The 25,387-nt window shown below is 36.1% G+C and overlaps 1 protein-coding gene across 3 annotated transcripts in view; it reads right to left on the bottom strand.

Moving 5' to 3' along the window:
* The window catches only part of Kcnc2 (potassium voltage-gated channel subfamily C member 2), a 156,182-nt gene extending 131,331 nt beyond the window's left edge, over positions 1-24,851 (bottom strand). For 2 of the 3 annotated variants that reach the window (XM_042698957.1, XM_042698956.1), the window contains exon 1: positions 24,161-24,851. In XM_042698957.1, the coding sequence (XP_042554891.1) occupies positions 24,161-24,832 (672 nt within the window). In that variant the 5' untranslated portion in view covers positions 24,833-24,851. The remainder of the gene's footprint in view (positions 1-24,160) is intronic. The other variant, XM_042698958.1, reaches the window with a different exon arrangement.
* Positions 24,852-25,387: the final 536 nt, after the last annotated feature.

Raw genomic sequence — 25,387 nt, 5'->3', positions numbered from 1 at the left:
CAAATCGTTATGTCGAAAAATGAACTTTACAACTTTGGTGGGGGGGGGACGGGGGGGGGGGGGAATTGGAAGGGATGGGAAGAGGAAACAAAGGAGGAGGCAACAATGCTTGATAAGAAATGTATTCATTATCTTGCCCATGTAATTATAACCCATCTGTACGGTATTTTCACACACAAAAAAGTAAAAAAATAAATAAATAAAATAAAATTAGAAGTAAAAGTAAAAAAAAAATTCTTCACAAACTTGCATTAGTTTATATTTTATTTGTTTGTGTTTGTTTCCACAATAAGTTTTCAAATATTAAACTATTTATCTAATGCCTATAATAAATTCTACCTAGGTTCTACTTAAAATTCTACTTAATTCCACTTGAATATTTTAATACATTATGATAAAGGTGTCTTTCAGTTGTAGAGCACCTGTCTAGTATGTGAGGGCCTTGAGTTCCATACCAAGCATTGAAAAAAAGAATAAATATATGTGTGTATGTATGTATGTATTATTCAATTAATAGGGAATACATATTTGGCATTCTATATTTTAAGTGAATTTGCTACAAAATCTATTCATATATTTTTACTGAATTCACTAGCTTGGTTTTTTTAATCCCTTTCTTGCTAGATGCCAGTAGCTCAGGCCTATCTATAATTCTAGCTACTCATGAGGATGAGATCTAAAAATTGGGGTTCAAAGTCAGACAAATCTAAGCTCCTTATCTCTAATTAACTGGCTAAAAGCCAGAAATGGCCTTTACACACATACAGACACACAATTTTTTCCTATGCTCTGAATTAAATTTCATATCATAAAAATTATTGTTCTTTGAATGTTTAAAAAGCTCATTATAAAATTTAAAAGGCACAAGCCTCTTAGTGTAATTTTGGTTAACTTCCAAACTCTTCCAGTTAGCATTTTTGGAAATACATGCTATTTCCAGAAAAGCAGACATTTCTTCACAATTTCCTGATTTATTCACACATTTTGAAAGTAGAATTGGTCTCAGACTTCTTGTTATTCTTCTAAGGTGTTGAGTACAATGTTTCAAAATAAATACTGAAAATGGAACCTTATTTGAAAGAATGGAGTCACATAAAAGTGTGAACAGTGAAAACAGAAGGAAAAAATTCGCTATATTTATTTACAATCTGAGTCACCATCCTTGATACAAGAACTGCGAATTTCACCTAATTTTTTAAATACTACTAATTATCTTTATTTTAATACTGTCAAAAATGTTTTCCAAATTTAGCTTTTTATTTTACTTTTTCAATGCTTATATCTTGGGCAGCCTCTTGTTCATTCAACATTTTCTCTTAAGTTACTGCAGTTCCTCCTCCAGCAGAGAAAACAGGAGCACAAGGGCAAAAATGTATGGTGTTAGCGAGCTGACAGATACATACATATGCCCTCTTCAATAACTCCAGATATCTGAGCATGAATAAGTCAGCCTCAACAGATGTAAACTTTGCATCAATTAAAATGAAGGTCATGGCAGTAATGGTGGTTCACGCTTGTCATTTTAACTCCTTTAGTCAGACACAGAATCATGTTTCAAGGCTGGGCAAAAATGTTAGGAAGAACATATCTAAAAGAACAAACCTGAAGCAATAGTTCAAGCCCCATAATCCCAGCTATGTGGGAAGCAGAGATAGTAAGATCACAGACTGAAGTTGAGCTAAACAAAGAGCACAAGAGCCTACCTGAAAAGCAGTTAAAAGCAAAAAGGGTTGGAGTTGTTTTCTTGCCTAGTAAATGCACACCCCTGAGTTCAAAACTCAGTAGCACTCAAAACAATATTTTTAAGAAAATTGATATCATTATGCCAGTATCATCATTTTACTAAAGTGGTTAGCAACAATTCAGAGTAAACAGTATTAAGTGTGCCACACCTTGAATCATTTAAATACCACACTATTAATTTGCCAGTGAATTACTCTTACATTTTTCTATTTTCAGAGAGAAAAAAAAAAAAAAACCAGGAAACAGAAAAAGAGAACTCAGTCCAAAGAAAGACAGTGATTTCAAAACAGAACTGGAATTCAGACATACATAGCTTCCTAAGCACAGCCCCTGGTACCTGTAATAACTGCCCTCAGACCTGCTCTTATAGAGTGCTAGGTACTCAATGTACAACACACTCGCTGGCTCTTGACAAGCACTGAATATATGCTACTCACTAAGGCCTTCTTCAGTTTGTTATTCAAAACCCCAAGGATCAGCTGCATTTCAACATTCTGAACCTTTTAGAAAGGTAATAACCCTCTTTTTAATATATGTTACATAACATCTCCAGCAGGGTCTGGGGCAGAACCCCATAATCAACTACATTAATATTTGTACAGCAATCAAAACATTCACACTAAGTAGGATAAATAAAGAATACTATAAATAGCTTCACCTCACTTCAGGACAAGTTTTGCTACAAGTCAGTTATTTTAAAAATAATAATAATAATGCTATTTCCAGATCTTTTGGGGGGAAAACAACTGCCCAATAAATAAGTGGGCTAAAGACTTAAAGAGAAACTTCTCTGAAAAGGAAAGAATGATGGTCAATAGACGAATGAAGAAATGCTCAACCTCCTTAGCCATAAAAGAAATGCAAATCAAAACAACATTGAGATACCACCTCACCCCAGTTAGAATGGCTATAATCAAGAACTCTAATAACAACAGATGTTAGAGGGGATGTGGACAGAAGGGAACCCTACTGCATTGTTGGTGGGAGTGTAAACTTGTTCAACCACTTTGGAAAGTAGTATGGAGGTTCCTCAAAAGACTCCACATAGAGCTCCCCTATGACCCAGCAATCCCACTTTTGGGTATTTACCTGAATGATCACAAACAAGACCACACTAAAGTTTCTAACATATTTATAAGATGATTTTTTTGTTGCTTTGTATGTCCCTCCCCCATAGTATAACCCCTGTTTCACTGATGTTGGTATAATTAGGGGAGGGGAAGAGAAAAAATAAATCATTTAAATAGAGATACAGGTGGACCCAATGCAACGGTGGGGGGGGGAGGGGCGGGGGGGGGGGGGAGATGGGAAGGGATGGGAAGGGGAAACAAAGGAGGAGGCAACAATGCTTGATAAATGTACTCATTACCTTGCTTATGTAATTGTAACCCCTCTGTACGGTATTTTCACAATAAAAAAAAAAACTGAAATGTAATGAATCCTTTGTGCTAAGCCCATAAAACCTCTCCACCAAGATCATTTTAGAATCAAATTATGGTTGCTCATAGTAGTCATCACAATAAAATGTCTTACATTTTTCAATATCCATCCAAAAATATATATTTTAAAAAGCATTATGCCTTATATATCAAAAATGCCTGTTATGATCAGGAAATAACCAATACAAAATCCTAGAAATGAGAACAAACTTTACACTTAAATTTTTGCAAGGTTTTGATGTATCTTTGCAATGTTATATACACATGAAGAATTTCATCACGATGATTACACCTCTTTTTAAGTCCAACTGAATGATACCTTTGTGTTCTCACTATAAAAAGTAGTAAAAATACGATCTATCTTCTCTCTGGTCCTACAACCTTACTAATAGAATTCTGTTGTACTCTTGAATTGAAAAATAAAATAGAATAAAAGTCAGATTTCAGAATGTTGAAATGTCTTTTTCTCTAACAAAAAAAATATTTTAAAAGACCCTATTGTCCAGCAAAAAAAAAAAGTATTCCTTTTAAAGGGACTTGCATTTGTTCAAACTGACTCTCCACTCTATGTACATCTATGGAAGGAAAAACTGCATGACAGTCATGCATTTGGGTGAGGTTTAATTATGTTTGATAGAAATCTTTCCTTATTACATGTCTTCTTAACTCTTTGCTGTCCTTCCTTCCTTGCCCTTTATCTAACCATTCTTTGATAATACTTCAAAACATTAAAAACTACTTTGCCATTCACCTGAGGAAAACCCTTCATTAACATCTCATTGCTCTTAAATAAGCCTACATTTCTGAGCATAGCTTCTCATACCCTCTATTTCTTTCATTTGCTCTTGCTCTCTCATCTCCTTCTCCTTCCCTTCTACATCCAGAGGTTTAGTGCTCCAGCTTTATTCAACCCCACATAATTCCCGAAGAAATGTACACTCACCACACTGACCACTGGTCCAGCTGACTCCATTGTTCCTGCATTTCACATGAGCCTGCCTCCTGCCCATTTCTCCTGCCTATTCCATACTCTTCCTTTACTTTCCCTGTCTCTGCAAACTTCAATTAGGTTTCATCTTGACTTGGTTGGATGCTCTTTCTATATGTTAACTATATTTATAATGCTTATTGTATTTTATCATAATGCTTGGTTCAGCTTTTCTTAGATGCACATTCAGTAAGTATGTGTGAAGTCTCTCATTTTGCCCCATTAACGAACACAGCATTTCCCCATTTATGATTAAGGAATGAATTGATTTTTAACAATGTCTATGTGTTTGTAAGATCTGAATATTGTCATGCTGTTGGGAAGCAGATCACATTTAGAGGCAAATTAAACATCTAGCTGAGAATATTCCAAGATGTGTTATCTTTCTCTTTGACTGGTCAGACTGTCACCGGTCTACTGCAGTCTCATTTATAAAGACTGGGTGATCACTTAGAGCAGGTACCATGCAGCTCAAATAGTATTTGACTAATGGTAGATGCACTGATCTGGATGCTTTGTTTTCTCAATGATCATTTCTTAGTGATGGGTGTTGGCAATTTCATTAACATTTAAAAAATGCCCTCTTCCTATCATATATACATATATATCATATCATATATATTTTTATAACTCTTAAAAGTAAACTTGTAAGATGAAGAAATAATTGTGAGTACAAAGCCAACATCACTGCAGCTTCTCTTGCCCATGATAGAAAGGACTGCTATGAACTGGCATGGAGAAATCTTATTTTCCGGTTATTTTTTTAAAGCTCTTAATCACTTAGTATATGAGTATTATACAAGCAAACCCCTCAGACATTGTTTTGAATGGCAGCCAAAGTCAAAAGCAAGCAGTGTTGAGCTAAATCGTATAAAACAGTAATTTTCTCTTACCAGTCTTAACGTTAAAAAATGTAAATCACAGGTGTCAATTTCTCTTTACCAGACATCTTAACACATTTAGTGCCATATATGACTCTAAAACAACGGACTGAAACATACTGAGGTCAAAACTCAGCTTAAAAAAATTCAAATTCCATAAAGACAAACCAGATATAGCCATTTGTAATGGTAATCCCAGCATTCCTGAAGCTGAGACAGGAGGATCATGCGTTTGAGACCAGCTTCTGCTACATAGTAACACCATCCTCAAAAAAATGACTGGATGCTTTCAGGAAAAAACTAATTGGGAAAGTAAACATTTTTCTTTTTTTTCTAATGCAATTCTCAGAGGCTTCAATATATACTATATGTGTGTGTGTGTGTGTGTGTGTGTGTGTGTGTGTGTGTGTGTGTGTGTGTGTGTGTGTGTGTGTGTACATATTATATATCCACAAATGTAGGTAGAGTATGACTCATCACTCAGATACAATTTGTTGTTCTATCATGTAGTGTCTCAAAGGATTTGTGTGCTAAAGAATGTATTTCTGCTCTGGAGATCATGTCCTTGGTATGACATTGTTGTTTTATTTAAAATATTTGAGAAAGTGCTTTATTAGAATTGACTTCAAAGACACTTTACTAAAATACACTAGAAAAAAATCAGTCTCACTGAATTATAGTCATAGGATATTCTCTCTCTCTCTTGTCAGAACTTGAACTCAGGGCGTCGGCATTGTCCCTCAGCTTTTATGTTCAAGGCTGGCACTCTATCACTTGAACCACAGTTCCACTTCTGGATTTTTACTAGTTAATTGGTTATAAGAGTCTCATAGGCTTTCCTTCTCAGGCTGTCTTCAAACTGCTGTCCTCAGATCTCAGGCTCCTGAGTAGCTAGGATTACGGGCATTTTTTTTTAGTAATAATCAAATCTCTCTTTTATTTGCAATAGTAATCCTTCTTATGAGTAAACATACTAAGAACAGGCTATGAGTATGCAAAGAATAAAAGTTGTATCATAGTAACAACAGGAAACAGCATCCTTTGAAACATTTGGCCCAATAATGGTTTAATTAAAATATTAAATTTCACTTTCTCTGGCCCCAGAACCACAGAAATTAGCTTTGGCAAGGATCCAATCCTGTCTCTATTTGTTCTGGCCATAGTGTCACTGAATGGTCAGAGAAGTTGTCTGTCTCTGTTGAACACTAGCTTCTTCGGAAATTAAAGCTATAGAAGATGTTAGCCACCACTGCAAATATGACTGGTCAGAAATTTTATTTATAGAACTATTGCTAAAACAGTGGGGGGAGATGAAAATGAGTTCTCTAAAACATAATACAGCACTGCCAGATATATTCAAATAAAAATACAGTCTCTTTCTTTGCAAATTTCAAGTACATAACAAAATACTTTAGGGTAAGTTTGACCCATAATTTAATATAAGCATCAATACTAAAATTAGTTATTTCCTGTATATCTGCAGTTGAAAGTTAACTAGGAATCACCTTTGACCTAGCATTTTATCTAGTAAGAAATAAAACGAGGTTGATATACTTTAACAGCCCTGGAAGTTAAAGACTAAAATAAACATGTCAAAATCCAGAAAGCAACTCAATAAACAAAAGTTACTTTAGTTTCTTCTGTCTCCCCTTAGTCATTCATTCCCTATTCTTCATTCAAAGAAATATGCAATGGTTTCAGGAATACACCAAACTGCATATCTGTCCAAGATTCATACCTAATCCAGTAGCTTTCAAACATTAGTAAAGGGATGGCAAGTGTGTTTTACAAACAACTGACAAAAAACAAAAATACTTTCAACTTCTTCTAGAATCTCCTTATTTTCTATGTGGCATATATAAATATAAAATAAGACTGACAGAGAGCACCAGTATTAGACTACAGATTCTGAACATCAGCCAATCAGTAAGTTTTACCTAAAAATAGCTACCATTCATAGAATGTACTATTTGGGCCAATAGTGAGGCTTGAACTCAGGGCCTCTCACTTTCTCTTGGCTCTTTCCTTCAAGGCCAGTGTTTTACAACCTCTACTTCCAAGAATGCTTATTTATGCACAGCACATTGAAATGCACATTAAACATATAGTTTCTTTGATTCTCATCATTTAATTTTAACAATACCAATTTTAAAAAGAAGTTCTGTAAAAATTAGACAGTGATGAAATTAATATGTCATGAAGTCCTACCCAAACCCAGATCTGTCTAATACCAAGCTCTATATTATTAGCCATCACAATACACTGCCTCTGAATGCTCCAACATGGTAGTACATGGATAGCCTACAGGGAAATTCAAGACAAGCCTGAGGCCTGCTGCATGACAATGCTATATCCATCTTTATTGCTAGGATGGAGAAAATGAGAGGGAAAACCAAAAGAACTATAGGATGAAGATAGAGATGGAAAAAAGGAATCTACAGCAAGAAATAAGTGATAAAGTATACAAAGGTTTTAGAGTAAAGACCTCCCTTTAATGAACACAAATAAATGTTGACTCAATAGAACAAAACCAAAAAGAAAAGATGGGGGAAAAAAGAATTTAAAGAAAAGACAAGAATTGACCTAAAGGAGAAAATATTTTTTTAAAAAATAAGTGCATAATAGTATTACAAAGTAGTGGGAAATCGATCGGACATGATCAATAACCAATTTTATGCCACCAAAAATCTAGGAGAGAACTTGAAATATGAAAGACTCCTTCAGAATTTCTGCAAAATTGTAAAATGACAAGAAGGAAAACAAAACTGATAAAGTATTAAATGTAGAAAACAAAGTAAACCTATGAAAATGTATTGATTTTCAAAACAGAAAAATGTTTCCAAATGGGGGAATGTCCACGTGGCTCATGAGGTTCTCTTTGAGTACTGCCAAACTACCATTCTAGGCCCTCTTTTCACATCTGTCTGACCCATTTCTAGGCCCTCCATGCCATTGAGTCCTATTTTTTAAATATTCTTTTATCTCCTTTGGTTTCACTCTAATCTTTATATCTTGGCACAAAGGTTATGCCTTTTAAGGTACACTTCTAGAACCAAGTTTTGTTCAGGGTTCTTCTCTTGCTAACAACACATAGAAATAGATCTATCTTCTTCCCACCTCCCTCTACTCTTTATTATTCCAAAATATCTGACATAAACAGTAGGCTTTAAGAAAGAAAATTGAGTATCCAATAATTCTACACTAAGGCAGATGCAACCAAAAAGATATCCTCAGCTATAAGAGGACCCATTCAAATATAGCATGCTCAAGCAATCCCTGAAAAGAAATGCTAAAATCACATATAGGTTTTTTAATTAACAAAAATGAGGAGATACTGTAAGGGAAAGCAATTGTGATAGTTAATTAAACAAATGTAATTTTTTAAAACATTATTTCTATGACATATATATGGTAGATATATGCACACAACGCAAGGAGGAATAAATAAGAAACGAAATAAAATACAACAAAGGGGCCCATCAGCCGTACTGGACATAGATGAAAAAGAACTAAGCAATCCAAAGGCAGCGTTGGGAAGGGAGGAATGAGAGGGAAAGAGGGAACAGTCCACACTAAGCAAAAGGAAAGAAATGTAAATATCGCCTGATGTGGAAAAAATAATTGTATTGTGAAAGCTCATAGAATTCACAAACCTTACAGACCATGATAGTGACAATTTGCCGTGTGAAGGTTAAAATGTGTCTGTGACTTTAACTAAGTAACCCTATTCCACAATACTGTGAAATATGTGAAATTTATATAATCACCTAATCTCAATTTCAAAAGAAAACAAAAGTAAGGGAAGGGATGGGTTAGGAGCAATGGGTAACAATGTTGTCAGACGCCTTGTATTCATATACTGTTTTGGAGAATGGGAACTTCTTTGAACAACTACTTAATAAAAAAATGTTTAAAAAAAAACAAAAAATATGTATGTGGAAATCATTACGAAATATTTGCATATAACAAAATCCAAAAAGAAAGATATTCCATATAACTAGTGTAAAGTATAAGATTATCACTTTATAGCTATATTATGATATAACTATAAAAATAATACAAAAAACTACTCTTTCAATCAATAAGAATATTGTATGATTACTAAGCATGTCATTACTATGTCAAATATAGCTTACAGAGCTGACATCAATAACTAGATAAATTATGATAGGCAGTAATTTATAACTAACAACAATGATGCACATGTGGTTTAGGAAGATACATGTAAAGCCTACATAAAATATGAGATAATTTTTCAAAATCTAAAACCATACTTGAATAAAACTGAAGAACGGTGTTTCTGACTACAAAGATTAAATATTGGATTGAAAACTATGTATCTTTAAGTCTATATTTATCTTACAGAAAAGAAATATACTAAGTTCTTAATAGTGTTTTGTGGCAAGAAGATCATTTTTCTCTCTCAACTGATTCAATGTTTTCCATTCAACGTCTTATTGTAAGTACGACTACTTCTGTAACTCATTAGCACTTTTTGTTTTAAAAATAAACTATAAGAAGGCCTCCTTTATACAGGTTGACCCACTGTAACAATGAGATGTACAAGACACTATGTTGAAAATAAACTTTATAACTTGGTGTGGGGAAAGGGAGGAGTTGGGGAGGTGGGGAAGGAAGGAATGGTAGGGAGAAAACAAAGGAGGAGGTAAAAAGGCTCAATAGGAAATGTACTCATTACTTTATTCATGTAACTGTAAGCCCTCTGTACAGTATCTTTACAATAAAAAGACATACCTAAAAAAGGTCTCCTTTAAAATTCATAAATTCATTGTAATATTCTGCTTTGAATATTATATACTATTACTCTTATTTCACCTACTAGCTCACAAAGGCTTTTTCTCAAACAGCACAGTCTTATTTGATCTCTATTTCACATGTCTAGTATATTTATAATGGAGATGGTCCTTATTCCTTCTATTGACAGTATATATACATGCACATATATGTTCTTTCTTTAAGCATATTTCTCAGTTCTGATATTGGCCGCAGCTCAGATGGACTACCGGGGTATAATTTGGTTTCATAAGTAATAGTTTTACTGCACTGATTTCATAAATTATATTATATATTGAAGGGAATTCACCTTTGGATAGTTTCTAATTTGTTAAGTGAAAAATAGTAACATGGCTGAAATGAGCAGGAATGCTTTTTTCCTACTCTTCTTGGTTAATTTCTTTACTGCTGCAATGATATTCTTTAGCATCTTTCCCGAGGGCACAGCATCCTTCAGTGAAGGTCTTACTTCCATGTAATTAGCAGGATAATCTCATCTGTTATTCTTAGTCAGATGCTTCTATCTAATGGGGCCTTGGCATTTGCTCCCACTGGCAATGTCTCTGTGAAAAAAATTAAAGCATACTAATATATAAACCTTATTCCAACCTTAGGGGCATACTTGTCATGCAAACTCATAAACATCTGTCGAATGATCAAAGTTCATGGTTCTTACAATGTATTCTCAGTGGGAAGATGACAAATTAAAGTGTTACTGTTGTCCAGATGATAGTTTTCCATAAATTTTAAATGTTGGTCTAACAACCTTCTTATAGCAATGGTAAATTCATAAAGTATATGCAAGCTTTGACTTTTCTCACCAGGACTGTATATTTGGGCAACAGAGTTGTGAAAAACTGGGAATAGAAGGTGTCTGCAAAAGAGAAAAGAATTTGTCCCTCTGTGGGAGAGACTCACAGAAGTGTACAACCTTGTAGGCAAGAGAAGTCAGAAAAGACAGTGACCTTCTGAGAGTAATAAACTTCAGAAATCTATTAAACAGAATGGTTCTATAATAATTCGCTTTATGTCTCAAAATTGCAAAAAAAAAAGTAACTTTTAGAAAAAAATAGGTATGTGAGCTGAATTTATTAATTAATCTGGTTTTATCCTTACATATTTTGATACATATATCAAAACATCTAATTATACTCCATAAATACCTGTAATTATTATTTTAAAAGCCGACACAGCAAATTACCAGATATTAATCAAAAGTCCAGGATCACCACCACAAAAAGAATGAAAGGGTGACGCTATGCAGAATATCATACCTCAGATGGATGAGAAACCAGTGCACATACTTATGCACTACATAATGGTGTCGGGCAAAAGATAAACCCCATATAATGGAGATGAAATTCTTACCAGCTACTGACAATGTAAACATACAGACACAGTAGCTCAGTGTTCTAACCATCTATTTGTAGTGACAAAAATCTGTACTGCTGTTTGTATGAAATGAGATTATAATACACTTTTGTACAGTACACGATACTTGATAACAATTACAAACAACTACTGTTGGTATATGTATTTGCTATACTATTGCTATACTGTATTTTAGAATATACTCCATCTACTATCAAAAAGGGACATTATTTAAAGCAGCTATGAGCAGATCTTTCATGAGAGAATGTATTATCACAGGAGATGACAATCCCCTGTGTACTCTTGCCTACAAACACCTGCAGCTTGACCAGATATGAGAGTAGAAGTCCAGTATAGAGAAGAGCCTGACTGGCGCTAATGTGTGTTTAAGTAAAAGAAAAAATAAGAAAATTTAAAAGCAGGAAAAGCTTTAGAATATAAAGAAAAAAATTGTATATCTGAGCAGTATGTTTGTTTTAAGCTACACGTTTAAAGAGTTGAAAGTTGAAAAAAACTAAAGCATATATAAGGCAAATAAGTTATAGTTTTGTTATATAGCAAACATTATTGAGGAAAGACTGCTTTATACATTTAGTGTAGCCGAAATGTCTATTAAATCGGCAGCTGTGTGCAGTAACATCCACTCTTTCTACCAATGACTCTCCTAGCGCAGCTTCTAGAAAAGCACCATGCATGTATGGTAAGCACCATGCACAGATGTACCAGGTCTTATCTGATAAACTAGTCTTACTGCGTCTTTTCCTTCTTGGTTTACATGCAGGTATCCAAATATTCGGTAATCTGTTATCATTGGCTCCAAAATTTGTTATAGTAACATACTACATAGGTTTGTAACCTAGGAGTGCTAGGTTTTATCACATAGTCTTGGTTATCCTAGTCCATCACATCTAAATTTATGTAAGCACCTACTAGGACCTTGTCACAAAGGAGAAATAACCTACCTAGATATTCTTCAGGACTTCTGTCTTCATTACTCAGTTTGAGTTTTACAAGGAAATATTCTTCCTTTGGTCTCAAATCATCATCTTCTTCCCTGTTTTTATTTTTGTTTTCCTTCCTTATTAACTTCGCTCCTTGATGAGCTTTCTCTTAACAAAACTTTTATGTAAAGCAAATTTCTAAGATGCTTCATATTACCATTGTGATCACATTACCATTGTTTAATACTGAGTTCAAGTTTGTCACTTTGGGAGACACACAGACAAGTGCATTTGGATAGTCAGTTCAATGTCAGAGAAAATAGACAAAAATAAATGATATTTTCTCTGATTTTTAAAGAAGTAACAACACAAAACTAGATAACCTGAAGAGAGGATACCTTGTCTTTCATCAACTAGTTAGGGTGGCAAACTGCAGTACCAAATTTTTAAGAGGCGTACTTAGCATTCATTTGCACAGCTATACAATCTACGAGATGTCTTGTATAACTGGTTAATTGATACAGAAAGACAAAAGGATAATTATAAATTTTAATTCTAAATAATATAGTTGTTATGTCCCATGAAAAAAATACTTCCCTGTGAAGCAAATTTTCAGATCATAATCATTCCATCTTGAATTAGAAAAATATCATAAAGGAACTAGAAGGACATTCTTGATTTTTATTCATTTCATTTTACCCGAAATTCAACTTCATCTGATTAACCTCCTTCCTTCTGCTGCTGTTTCATTTTAGGTCCCATATTCAGTCTCTCACAAACCTATTTTACTAAGCTCTAGCCCTTCTGAAACCTTAAACTCACCTCCAGCTCAATACCCTTCTTCAATTCCCAGTTACAAAAACCTGCATGCTACTATTCTGCATGAACTCCTTCAAAATCACACATTTATGTCAGGTATGGTGGTGCATGCCTGTAATCACAACCACTCTGGTATACTAAGGTAGGAAGACAGAATTTGAAACAAGCCTGGGAAACATATCAGAGCCAAACTCTATCGTCAGAAAGATAAATAGATGATAGATAAATAGATTGATAGACAGATAGATAACAGAATTTACTCAGTATTTCCAGCTAAACTCAGCTTCTGTCTCAAACCATATCTCCCAGCTATATTCAATTATTCACAGTACTTTGAAAAGTTCCAGATGTACTTTCCTTTTGAAATTTTGTTTACACTCTTTCCACCATCTAAAAAAATATCTTGGTACCTTCATCCTCTGGTAAATTCTTCAAGAAGAATTTTATAACTCCAACATGACCATGCAGACTTGCAAAGCATCCTACCTTCTGTCTACTGCAGACAACATGACCTGATGCTACCATGACACTTCTGTTTTCATTTGTAGACAACTAGCATGTTAAAGAGGGAAACAAGGCCTTTTCTTTTGCAAAATGCCTATTGTATAGTAGAAGCGTAGTATATACTGTTCTAATTCGTCACTATTACTCATTTAAGAGCCACCCCTACATCTTCCCAGGCTGATATTCACAAGAAAAATCTCAAGAGACTGGTATTTCTTCATGGACATTCTAAATACCAGGAAGTCGTCCTAAAATGACTATTACAACTCTACTACCTCTAGAAATGACTAAGGCTAATCTCAAGTAGTGATGATGATGATGATGATGATCCTTATAGCAATCCACTAGGTAACTATTTTCTCTTTGATTCAGTAAGCAAAGAAAGGTCTAGACAAGTAATTTACTGAAGCTAATACAGAAAGCAAGGAATGGAGTCTAAATTCAAATTTAGACATTGAGCCCAGCCCTTAACACTAATTTACTTCTACCTCAAGACCAACTGCCAAGCAGTTAGTTTAGCAACTGTTTGACCATACAAAACAAGTAATTAGGGAAAAAACTAGCTAGGCATGAGTAGCTCACCTCTGTAATACTAGCTACCTTGGAGTCAGAGATTGGGAGGATCATAGTTTACAACAAGCTGGGTAGAAAAGTTCACAATATCCCTTCTCAATAGAATTAGGCCAGGTGTCACACACTTTTCCTCATTACAACTGGAAGCCTACTATATGGGGACTGTACCCAGTCACATACTTGAGCAGTTAAGTAAGAACTTATGTCAAAAATAACCAGCAAAAATGGGGTTGGAGGTGTGGCTCAATAGTAAAGAGCAACTAGCACCTGTTTCACCAGCTTTGAGACCCTGAGTTCAAACCTAAGTACTACACACACACACATACACACACACACAAATACTATATATTAAGTGTTGGTCAAAGCAGGGCTGTTGAATTGAGTTTGCTTCTGCAACAGTTGTGTCACAGTACTGGTACCTATTGGCCAAGAAGCCAACTATAACCCAAAACATGAATCTTATCCAAAACCTATTTCATTCTAATCTCTCATGTAACACTTTATTTGGATTAATTTGTGTGTCATTATCTCAGGAGATTCTCAGGTATGTTTTAGTTGAGGAATCAATAACTGATATAGGATATTGTCTAACCCTGTCCTAGACTAAGAGTCCTACCAATATCTCACGAGGAAATTTTCTCTATTCTTCAATCCTGTACTCCTGCATTTACTGTATTTCCTTTATTTTGGCTTTCCTATTACTTTGTGTTACACTGGCATATTTTCTGTCAAGCCTTAGTGTTTGCTCAGTACTCTGCTGCCCTTCCCCTTGGTTGCTGGAAAATGTCCCTGTATCCTCTGGGAGTTAATTAAAATGCCATTTTCTCTATAGGAAGGAATCAGTCCCTCCTTTCTCTGAGTGTCTACACCATACTCTTATCTCCATTGCAGCATTCAATGAATTATATCACAACTGTAGATTTAAAGATCTTCTTTTCCTACAGAACACGTGCTCAGAAGCCTTATGTCAAATTTCAACTTGTGAATTCATATTGTATAACTAAGTCTTAGCCAACTGCTGCTCAATAATTATCAGCTGAGAGATTCAAAAGTATTAGAATCATTGGTGCTTGGTTCTATGCCAGTTTGTTTAATTAAGGGAGAAATGTCCATATGCTTGAAAATAACATGACATTTCACCAGCCAATCAATACCAGCCAAGGCCGAACACAAAAGGCTATTGATGAAGAAATGCTGAAGTACATTTTGAAGAACTTTCACAATGCACTTACTTCTACAACCCCAGTGTCACCAAGAACTCTAATGCCACCTTATGTAAGTGAACAAATTCAATCGATAATAAGTAAAACTTAGAAAGGGACAGATTTTGAAAACTATCACTAAATTTTAAAACTAAACCTAGAGAACTGAGTGTTTGAGTATGTTTTCATTAAAGTTTGAACAGCAAACATAAAGATGAGATTGAGAAAATTATATGCAATCCTATTTTTTATTAAGGCTAATGATTTTTAATTACTTGAGAGTCTAACTGCAGATTAAATTGTATTTTGTTTCATTAGTTACCTTGAATGTTGCATCGCAAGTCAACACTATGATGACACTAGGATAAATTATCTCTCCCCAATATTACTCAGTCATGACATAAATATGATGGTTGTTCAACTTTGATGCACTCATTAAGCATGTTATATGTCTGTGGTAGGTGGTTTCATTTAGGCCTGATAATAAAGTTCTTTAATTTAAAAAAAAATCAAAGGTTATGATGTCATGTTTAGACAGACAAAAGCCAGTTAAGGTTGTATTCTGTTCTTTTCCTACTGAAGTTAATTTGAAATACAGAGAACACTAGGATATTCTAATGACTTCCACAATTGCTCTCTCATTGCTCACTTCAAGAAGTCTGAAATACAGAAGTAGGACAACTTAACTGACAAGTTAAACTGTAATAACTGTATTTTGTGTTTTCTTAAATACCAATTTTACTAATTTTATCCAGAATCAACAAGAAAGCTTACTCTTCATTGTTTTAAATACAGCTTTTAACAAATGGTAAAAATAAAATTAATTTTTAGTTCCAAATTTTAATGTACCAAATGTAAAAGTACCAGATAAACAAAACACTACTCATATCTGTTATAGAACAGAAATTCAGCATGGACAGACACAAGCATAGACAGACACAAATTTTATAGTGAATAGTAAGTGGTGAGCCATTTCAACTGCTAGCCTTGAGCATAAAGCTCAAGGACAGCACCCAAGCCTAGAGTTCAAGCCACAAGACCTGCACACACACACACACACACACACACACACACACACACACACAGAAACATCAGATGAAAAAGACATCCCTATGATAGTCACCTTCTAGGAGAAGATCAGGCAGTGACGAGTGATAATTCAGCATTTTTATTTCAGTGATACCATTTGCTCCAACTTCTGTTTTGATTCCTGCAAAATGCATTGTCTCAGACAATCCCAAAATAACATTATTTTTCTTCCCCATCACACCTAATTCACTATTTATTTCACAAAATCTCAGGAAAAGAAGCCTTACTGAATTATACTTACTGACCTCAAAATAATATAGACCTTCAATTTCAGATTTCTTACAGCTCCAAACGTATTTTACTCTTCTAATTCACCAGTATACACCCACCAGGACCTGATGAGTTTTTAGAAGACAATGTTCCATAAAACATGAAGACCATCACCAATAATTCAAAGAAATGCTGTATTAAAAGAAACAATAAGCCAAAACAGCATAGGAAAAAAAAATGCTACAAAAGATATACATACAAAGGGTCAGGGGAAAGATATTTTTTCATTATCTAAACAACTCCTGAAGCTCATTGCAAATGTTCAGCTTAGGAGTTGGAAGCCCCTATAGATCCTTTCAGAATGGTTAAGAGTCTAAGGAACAAAGAAGGTAAGTGCACAGGCAGATTAATGTTGAGATTTTAAAAGTGGTAGGACAATAATATGTCAATCTGAGGCAAAGAAAGCACTGGAAGACTGATCTGGAAGTGGATCTGGAAGTAAAGTGAATGCCTGAAGTAATGAGTTTCCTAATACTGTTCAACAATAGAACACATTAAGATGGCAGACTTGACGCTTCCCAACAGTGAAATGTCTTTGCTTAGTGTTAAAAAAAAACAAGCTACCTTGAGCAACTGAGATTGAATACTGAGTCAGAAGTCAGAAGATTTGAATCCTGGCCTGTCGATCATCACTTAATACCTATGACCAGAACATATCCGTTGTCTTCTCTTTAAACTGAGACAAATGTACTAATTGCCATTTTTGTCTCATTTCTAATCCTCAGAAATACAAAAATCTGTCATTTATGCTACTCACCAATCTCACTGAAATAAACTTTGTATATAATACAGGCAATACACTTATTAATGTTATAAACTGGTATTTCACTTCCATCTCTTATCTATGCAAAATTTTATAAATTGATTATTTGGGTATATGTTTATGTTACGGTAGTAAATATACCTGGTTTTATGTATGCATATATATGTGTATATGTATATATCCTGAAATAGAAATTTTATTTTCTTAAAAGAGAAATACAGATCATTAAACAATATACATACATATTCATATTGAGATAATCTTCATTATTAAAAAAATTTTTATTGTGAAAATACCTTATAGAGGGGTTACAATTACATGGGTAAGGTAATTTTATCATATAAAGTATGCTAGACAGTATAGTATTCTCTCTGCTTTTTCTGACTGTGCTATATAAGAGATTTGAACTGAGGAATTTGACATTGTTTTGTAAACATTTAAATGTGTTAGGCATATCTGTAAATCCTCAAGAGAATGAGTCTTTTTTTTGTATAAAATATAGGAAAGGGAAAAGAATAGTGTTTGTCATGGCACCTTTCAGATGGAAATAAAACTGAGATTATCTGATCAGTTACCCTGTGGTGGATGCATGTATACCTGCACTGAATCTTAGACCTAGGAAATGACACAGGCGGTCTTCTTTATGGGTTTCTATGACAGAGCTCCAGCAAAATGATTTCCTGAAATCAATATGTGGTTAAGAGAAAGCTGTTTTCAATGGAAACAGGAAGCAAGGAGCTAACTTGTTTCTATGGTAACCAGATCAGCAGCTACCAACAGCTGTAGTAAAAAAAAAAAAAAAAAAAAAAAAAAAAGTTGGGAGGGGGAAGGAAGTAACAAACGAAAAAACACAATCAATTCTATTTTACCTTATTGGTGTGACAGCCTCAATGTGTAATCAAAATGGGTACAGACATGTTTTTCTTTCTCTGTTATCATTCAGGATCCTTAGTAATAATTATCCAACAGATCTGAAAATTTTAGAGCTGGAAAGAAGTTTGGGTACTATCTAGTCTTAATATGTCATCCTTATTTTTTTAATGTACTTGAATGATACAAAGGAAACAATGACTCAAAATGGTGTAGGAAATTAAGATCATTCAATTGGTGCTAAAATCAGAGCTAGTGAGTAGTTCTCCTGGGTTCTAATCCAGGCATTTTTTTTTCCAATTCTGTATATTTTCACCACATTCTTCCGTTCCCAAAACTCATTTTCTATTCACTTTCTGTGAAAATATTGACTACACAGAATTAAAATTAATCACTGTTCTTCAACCTGTAAAGAAAGCACAAAGCAGCTCTATTCTGTCTTAAAAGAACGTTTTGACTATAAAACAAAAGCCCTCCATCCTTCAAACCAAATTAGTTTAACTTTGTTGTAATATATTCATGGGTATTTTATCACATTTTGCTTCTACAGGAAATTAAGTGTTCAATGTTCTTTACAATCTCATTTAGACATATCTTAAATATTGCCATCTAACAGGAGAGATGACTCAGAAATTCAAAACATACGATATTTGAAAGACAAATTAACCTTATTTGTTGTTATGAACATAAATGGCAGTGATATACATTTCCCAATGGGAAGGGTTGATCTAGATCTTCACATAAACTAGCTTCTCTTCATTTTCAATTATTTTAAACATGAACTTCTTGACAAAGAAGAAACACTCCTGTCTTTCTTTTAGTTTTGTCAACTCAAGTCTATAAATGAGATCTTAGCTAAATATTACTTGTGGGGAAGGGAGAAGTCATGCTTGATCTGCACCATTGAATTCATTTCTGTATACCTAACGTTCAGCAACAGATAAGATCACCTAGCCTGTGACCAAATATCCAACTGAAGATAACAATGACATTTGAAGATATTATGTTCTTTTAACGACATATTAAGTCAGGTACTTGTGCTCCTATTCAATGCTCAGAATTTATTAACTTAATTAGTATCAAATGTGTTTGTGAATTATACAGTTAGTGGCCTGGAAAAGGTCAAAAGATACCTTAGATGATTAAATGGCAAATGCAAACACCCCAACTATTGCCCTAGACTCTTCTCAAATGTATTAGTTTGAGTTTGTATTATCATTTGAGTAGTTATGACTTCTAATTAATATGGAAAGACTAAAGAAACTTAGTTGCTCACGTCAATTCATTTATTTGGTGTAAGTACAAGATTCATCATATTATTGAAAAGAGATTGGAATTATTTTTGAAAATAGAGAAGTCAAGATTAAAAGAGAAATCAAATTAAAATTCTAAGGTTTTGCCAACTCAGAAATCCAGGCTTGCCCATTATTTGTCAGCTGAACATTAATTCGTATTTTCTTAAAGTAATGAGAAAGATGTTGAAGCGTGGGGGGAAAGGCAGAAGCAAGATAACCAAGGTCTTATTTGCTGTACTAAGGCATATGAATTTTACGTCAAAATTTGTGGTTACCAGTTAAATATTTAATGTGTGTGTGTGTGTGTGTGTGTGTGTGTGTGTGTGAGAGAAGTCTAAGACAGCTGAAGAGAGTGAAGCCTAGATGTGTGAGCTCTTAAGAGTGATTTCCATTACTGAGGTGAGTAAAGAGCTAAACTTAAGCAAGGACACTGGGGTGAAGCCTATGTGACAGTATTGATATTTAAAAAGAAAAGAAAAAGAACACACAGGGCATGGTTTTGAAGGAAAAGGAGTGGGAAAAGAAAAGGTAGTTAACTCTGCCTTGGTGGTGCAAGCCCTGGTGGTAGAATGCACCAAGATACAAGTTGAACAAATATGACTTTGTACACGCCACATTCATAAGTCATTCAAATCTAGTAATGCAAATGCAGTAATTAAAACAAATACTCTGAATTAAAACTAAATTGAATCATCATGCCTCTGCTACCTCACCAAAATAATTTTTAAAAACAAATGAATAGTCAGGTGCCAGTGGCTCACGCCTGTAATTCTAACTACTCAGGAGGGTGAGATCTGAGGATCATGGTTAAAATACTTAGTAAAAGCTGAAAGTAGCACTGTGGCTCAAGAGGTAGAGCACTAGCCTTGAGCACAGAGATGCTCAGGGACAGAGCCCAGGAACTAATAAAATGAATAGAATGAGTAAATAAAGCGAATAGAAGCAGAATTAGCTCTCAGCTCTTTAATACTGGGAATGATTTGACATATTTTCTAATACTAGGATTTTGCCCCTAAATTATTTTTAAGCTTTCAATATCTTAGAAGTTCTATCACAGAATTTTTGCCTGGTCTGTCCTCTTGCTATAGTGACTCTTCAGAGAAATTCATGTACACATTTCATTGTACTCTAAAACTCAATTGGGGACGTACATCAATTTTCACAAGTACACTTATGTGTTACTGATTTTTACTACTTGTAACTGTCACCAGTGGTATTTTCATAGTAATGTTTCACATTTTCCAAAACAGGTTTCCATAATAACTTATCTCAGAACTTTTATAACTTTCTATCTTTAGTACTATTATTAGGGATGAGTATAAAATATAACCTTACTAACCAGATTAAATATGTAAGCTTGGATCTTTCAAGTGCGTATTTATGTTATATATTAAAATGCAGAAGGGGGACCTAACCAACAAAAGGCAAAAACACAGTGCTACAGAATTCAACGAATTCTTCAGTTCCTATCAATATAAAGGTCAGAAATAAAATGTTATGTAATTTAATCAATCTCTTCAATATCAAAAAATCATAAAGAACTGAGTATAACAATAATATAATAAGCTTAACAAAATGAAAAGCAAATTCAAACAGCTAAAATTGCTCAGACCAGCACATCAACAAAAGCTAAGCTGATATAAAAGATGGTATATCAAAGTATAAATCCTTAACTTCTGTTAAAAATGAAACTTGGGAGAAAAAATGAAACGGGGCAATACAACTACAGCTGGAGCAAATCACTGGATAATTGATTTATTTTTCCTAGATCTTCTCTCTGCAAAGCAGTGGTTCATCTTATGGCCTCTCCAATGTAATTCTATTTATCAAAGTGTTCAGATAACATTAAATCAACAATTACCTGTACTAAATGTAATTAATCCACTTGTAAATGTAATGATCTCTTCTGATTCAGTAAACATCAGTAACTTCAGAAAAGTTATCCTGAAGATAAATTCCACAAAAGAAAGCAAATAGTTAAACACTAACTGGTCTACAATGAAACAAAGCATTCATGAAATTAAATCAAGAGGTGGAAGATGGGGTTCAGGTAGTAAACACCAGCCAATGAACAAAAGAATCAGATATTGAGTTGGGAGTTCTGGTCTCAAAAACAAAAAGTTAAATCAAGACCCATGGATTTATATTCTATTGTTTGGTGATACAGGGTAAAAATTCCACTAGCTGAAGTCCTAGAAATATATATATTCATATAAAACAGTCTATATTATATTATTAGTTTATTACATATTTTACATTTTTGTATTAGTGTGTTATATAATTTATGTATTTATTGTTATATGTTATCTTATAATTTCTATAATTATTGTTACTATTATATATAATATATGCTATTACATACTATATATTTTAAACAAATAATATATATTTAAGTCATAATGACCTTTCCAAGTTAGTGAATGTCTTATATATAAAATCAAATCTCCAGAGCAATATGGTCTGCAGAGATTTCACAGCCCAGTCAGTTATAATCAGAGGTTTTGGTGTAAAAAGACTGGAAAGGATGTCATGAGACCTCTAGAATAATTTTGGTTCTGCTATTAACTTGATGTATGACCTTGGCCATCACTTAGCATCTGAGCCTTCATTTTCCTGAGCTACAAAATAAAGGGTCTTGACTAGGTGACTTCAAAGACATTTTTCAGTCCTGTGATTCTCAACTGATTTTGCTTCTACTTTCACTTGACCTTGTGTTAATCCCTATGTTGTTTCTTCACCTAAATTATTCAGGTCAAGTCCTCTGCACAATTACAACAACAACAACAACAAAAAATCCAAGTATGATTAACTATTCAAGTCAATGATGTACATCTTTAGTTTAAAAAAATCCGTAACAAGAATTAGGCACCTTCTTAAATATTTTGCTGTATGATTTATCTTAAAATATAAAATAACATGAGGATATTGTGTTATCACGAAGAAAGATAAAACCTTTTAACATTTTATAGCACATGATCTGAAAGGAAAAAAAAAAAAACATCACTTGATGAGCCTGAAAAATAATTCAGATTATCATTTTTAACCAGGAAGCAGAAAAAGCATCATGACCTCCAGCTGGAAACCAAAATACACAGATGTCATGATCATGAGTGAGGTCACTGAAATAAACATGCGCTTTTTTCGGAAGTTAAAAGAAATCTTTCAGAGTGTGTGAATTCTATGTTCACAGGTGTGAATATGCACATGCTAGAATTTATGCATTCAAATGCAGCCTGGAAATCATTAAGTTGTGCCATGTTCTACTTCTCACTGAAAACAAAACATCTACAGACTTCCAAAGTGCTATCAAAAAGCACAGCTGAGAAGTGAGTCTACCAACAGCTGCTTGCTATCTAAGATGAAGGAATTTCTCACGTGCAGATAAAGAAAGAACTGAGTCAAAGTAAAGCTGGAAGGGAGCAATTCTGCTCTGCCCAGGGCATTTCTGTCCTACAGAGCAGAAGTAAGGCAGACACATGCAGTTGTGAAGACTTAACCAAATACAGAACTCTGTTCTCATATATAATTCTTTTTTAAAACTTCAAATCCTATATAATTAGGGTTATTTAGAATGTCTTTTATTTCTTAAAGCTGATGAAACTATCTTAGCTTACTTTTATAGCCCCTTCATGAAATCTCCTAGAATTAATTGGGCGTGTCAACGACTAAATTTAAGCTGTCACATAAGTTTAAAAATGAGAAAGAAACAGCAAGTCTAAGATCACACTAGACAAAGTAAAACTAAGTTTCCTACCATCTAAGTCACTCAGATTCAGAAACGGGAATTCAGATCTGCAAAGTGGTTAATTCACCATCAACCTGTAAGGAATATGGACAGAAACTCTAGAGGGAAAGAAAGCACCAGGCTTGAAAAGTCCAGTGTTGCAGAGGTCAGCTGACTAGAACAAGCCATCCCTCCACGATCTTCTTCGCCCTTGGGAAAAGAGACAGGGCTTGTGTAGAATATTTCTCTCACAAAATGGACTGCCCCGGCCCACCTCCCTCCTCCACCACAACCACAGAAGCCACCTACAAACACCCCATTTCCGCCCCTTCCTATGTCCTATGAGATCCCTATCATTGAAGCCACTTCCTTGAGTGAGTCAGACCCAGAAAGAGTCAGGCCTCACTGAAAATGTCACCTCTCAATGACCAGTAAGCCCAGAGAGCAGACATCCAAGCTAAAGGGAAAAAGTTTAAACAGAAGGTTAAGAGAAGGAGGCGGGGGGGGGGGGGGGGGGGGGGGTTGGAGAGACACACAAACAAAACCTCAAGATGAAGGTTGGTACCGATTTTAGGACAACCTCAGATGGAGACTTGCTCAGAGAAGTAGGCATTGGCCCTTCAGGTCCCATCTGCTAAAGTAAATCTCAGTGTGTTGAGTAAGAAGGAACGGAGTGAGAAGATGAAGAGGGTAGAACCAGGTTTTTTGTGTGGTTTTTTTTTTTTTTTTGGGGGGGGGTGTCTTTTTTTGTGGTTGATTTTTGTTCTTTTTGTTTTTTCCACCCTAGATGAGCCTGGAAACTCCTCTCTAGGCAGCCCCTGGTGGAAAGAAAGAAAAGTTTCAGAGGGAATGGGAATGGGAGGTTTGGGTGGGAGGGGCGGAGTCAGGCCTTACCCTGGCGGCTCGGGATGAGTAGGGGTCCTCGAAAAGAGCCCACATGCGGGGCTGCAGCCTCCTCCAGCGGCCCGACTTGCCGTCGGGCCCGCCTAGCCCCGCCGCGTCCTCGATGCCCAGCCTCTTGGCCCCCAGGTCCTCCTCGTCGCCAGGGTCGCCCCCGATGAGGTCCGGGGTCTCGAAGATGTCCAGGGCCTCCTCGGCGTCGCGGTGCTGCCTGTAGGTCATCCAGCAGCAGGGCTCCACGTCGGTCTCGTCGATGCCCCAAAAGGCCAGCTCCTCCTCGAAGAGCGGTCCGCACACGTCGGCCGGGCAGTGTAGCTTACCCGTGCGGTAGTAGTTGAGCACATAGGCGAAAACACCCGGGTGCCGATCGAAGAAGAACTCGCGGCCGCCCCCGGGCAGGTGGCTACCGCCCTGGGAGCTGCAGTTGCCCGCGCCCTCGAAGCAGCCGCCGCCGCCACCTCCGCCACCACCGGGGCCGGGGGTCAGCGGCGTCAGGGGAGGGGGCAGGGGCTGCAGCTTGTCGGTCAGACAATCGCCCTGGGGCTCGGAGGAGGCCAGCAGCGCCAGGCGCGTCCCGGGCAGGGTCTTGAGGGTGCTGCGGTAGGTTTCGTGCCGGGTGCCCCCGACGTTGAGGATCACCCTCTCGTTGTTCTCGATCTTGCCCATCTCTGTGGCTCAGACATGACTGGGGAGGGGGAGGGAGGCAGGGGAGGCGGGAGGGAGGCAGGGGAGGCGGGAGGGAGGCGAACACGGCGCCGAGTTACCGATCTCCGCCGGCAGAAGCGCGCCCGGACCCCCGCCCTCGCCCCGCTCCCTCCCTCCCGGTGGCCCCCGGTTGCGGACGGCGGTGGGGGCGGACCCAGAAGCCAGGGGCGTCCTGTCGCTCGCCTGCCTCTGGCATCACACCTTTCCCAGGGGTTCCAGGAAACTAACCGAGCGAGACTTCCTCGACTTCCCACAAAACCTCTTCCCCTTGGCTTCACACCCTCCTTCCTCCCCTCCGTCTCTCCACCTCCTGACCTTCCACCTTTCCACCCTCCCCATCCCCCCAGCCGTGGAGGCTGAGAAGCTGCTTCCAGCCCCTGACCCTCCCTCCCTAAGCCCTCTGACTCCCCCTCGGTTAACTCCATGCTTTGTCTCTCCCCTGGGTTACCCCCATCTTCCTCTCTCCCTGACAACACCCCCCCCCCCGCCACACACACACACACACACACCACCCCG

The sequence above is a fragment of the Dipodomys spectabilis genome, unplaced genomic scaffold, assembly GCF_019054845.1.
Source record: "Dipodomys spectabilis isolate Male_0828 unplaced genomic scaffold, ASM1905484v1 ptg000234l, whole genome shotgun sequence".
In the NCBI taxonomy this organism is placed as follows: domain Eukaryota; kingdom Metazoa; phylum Chordata; class Mammalia; order Rodentia; family Heteromyidae; genus Dipodomys; species Dipodomys spectabilis.
Note: the sequence above shows the minus strand (reverse complement) of the source record. Positions and strands in the feature narration are given on the sequence as shown.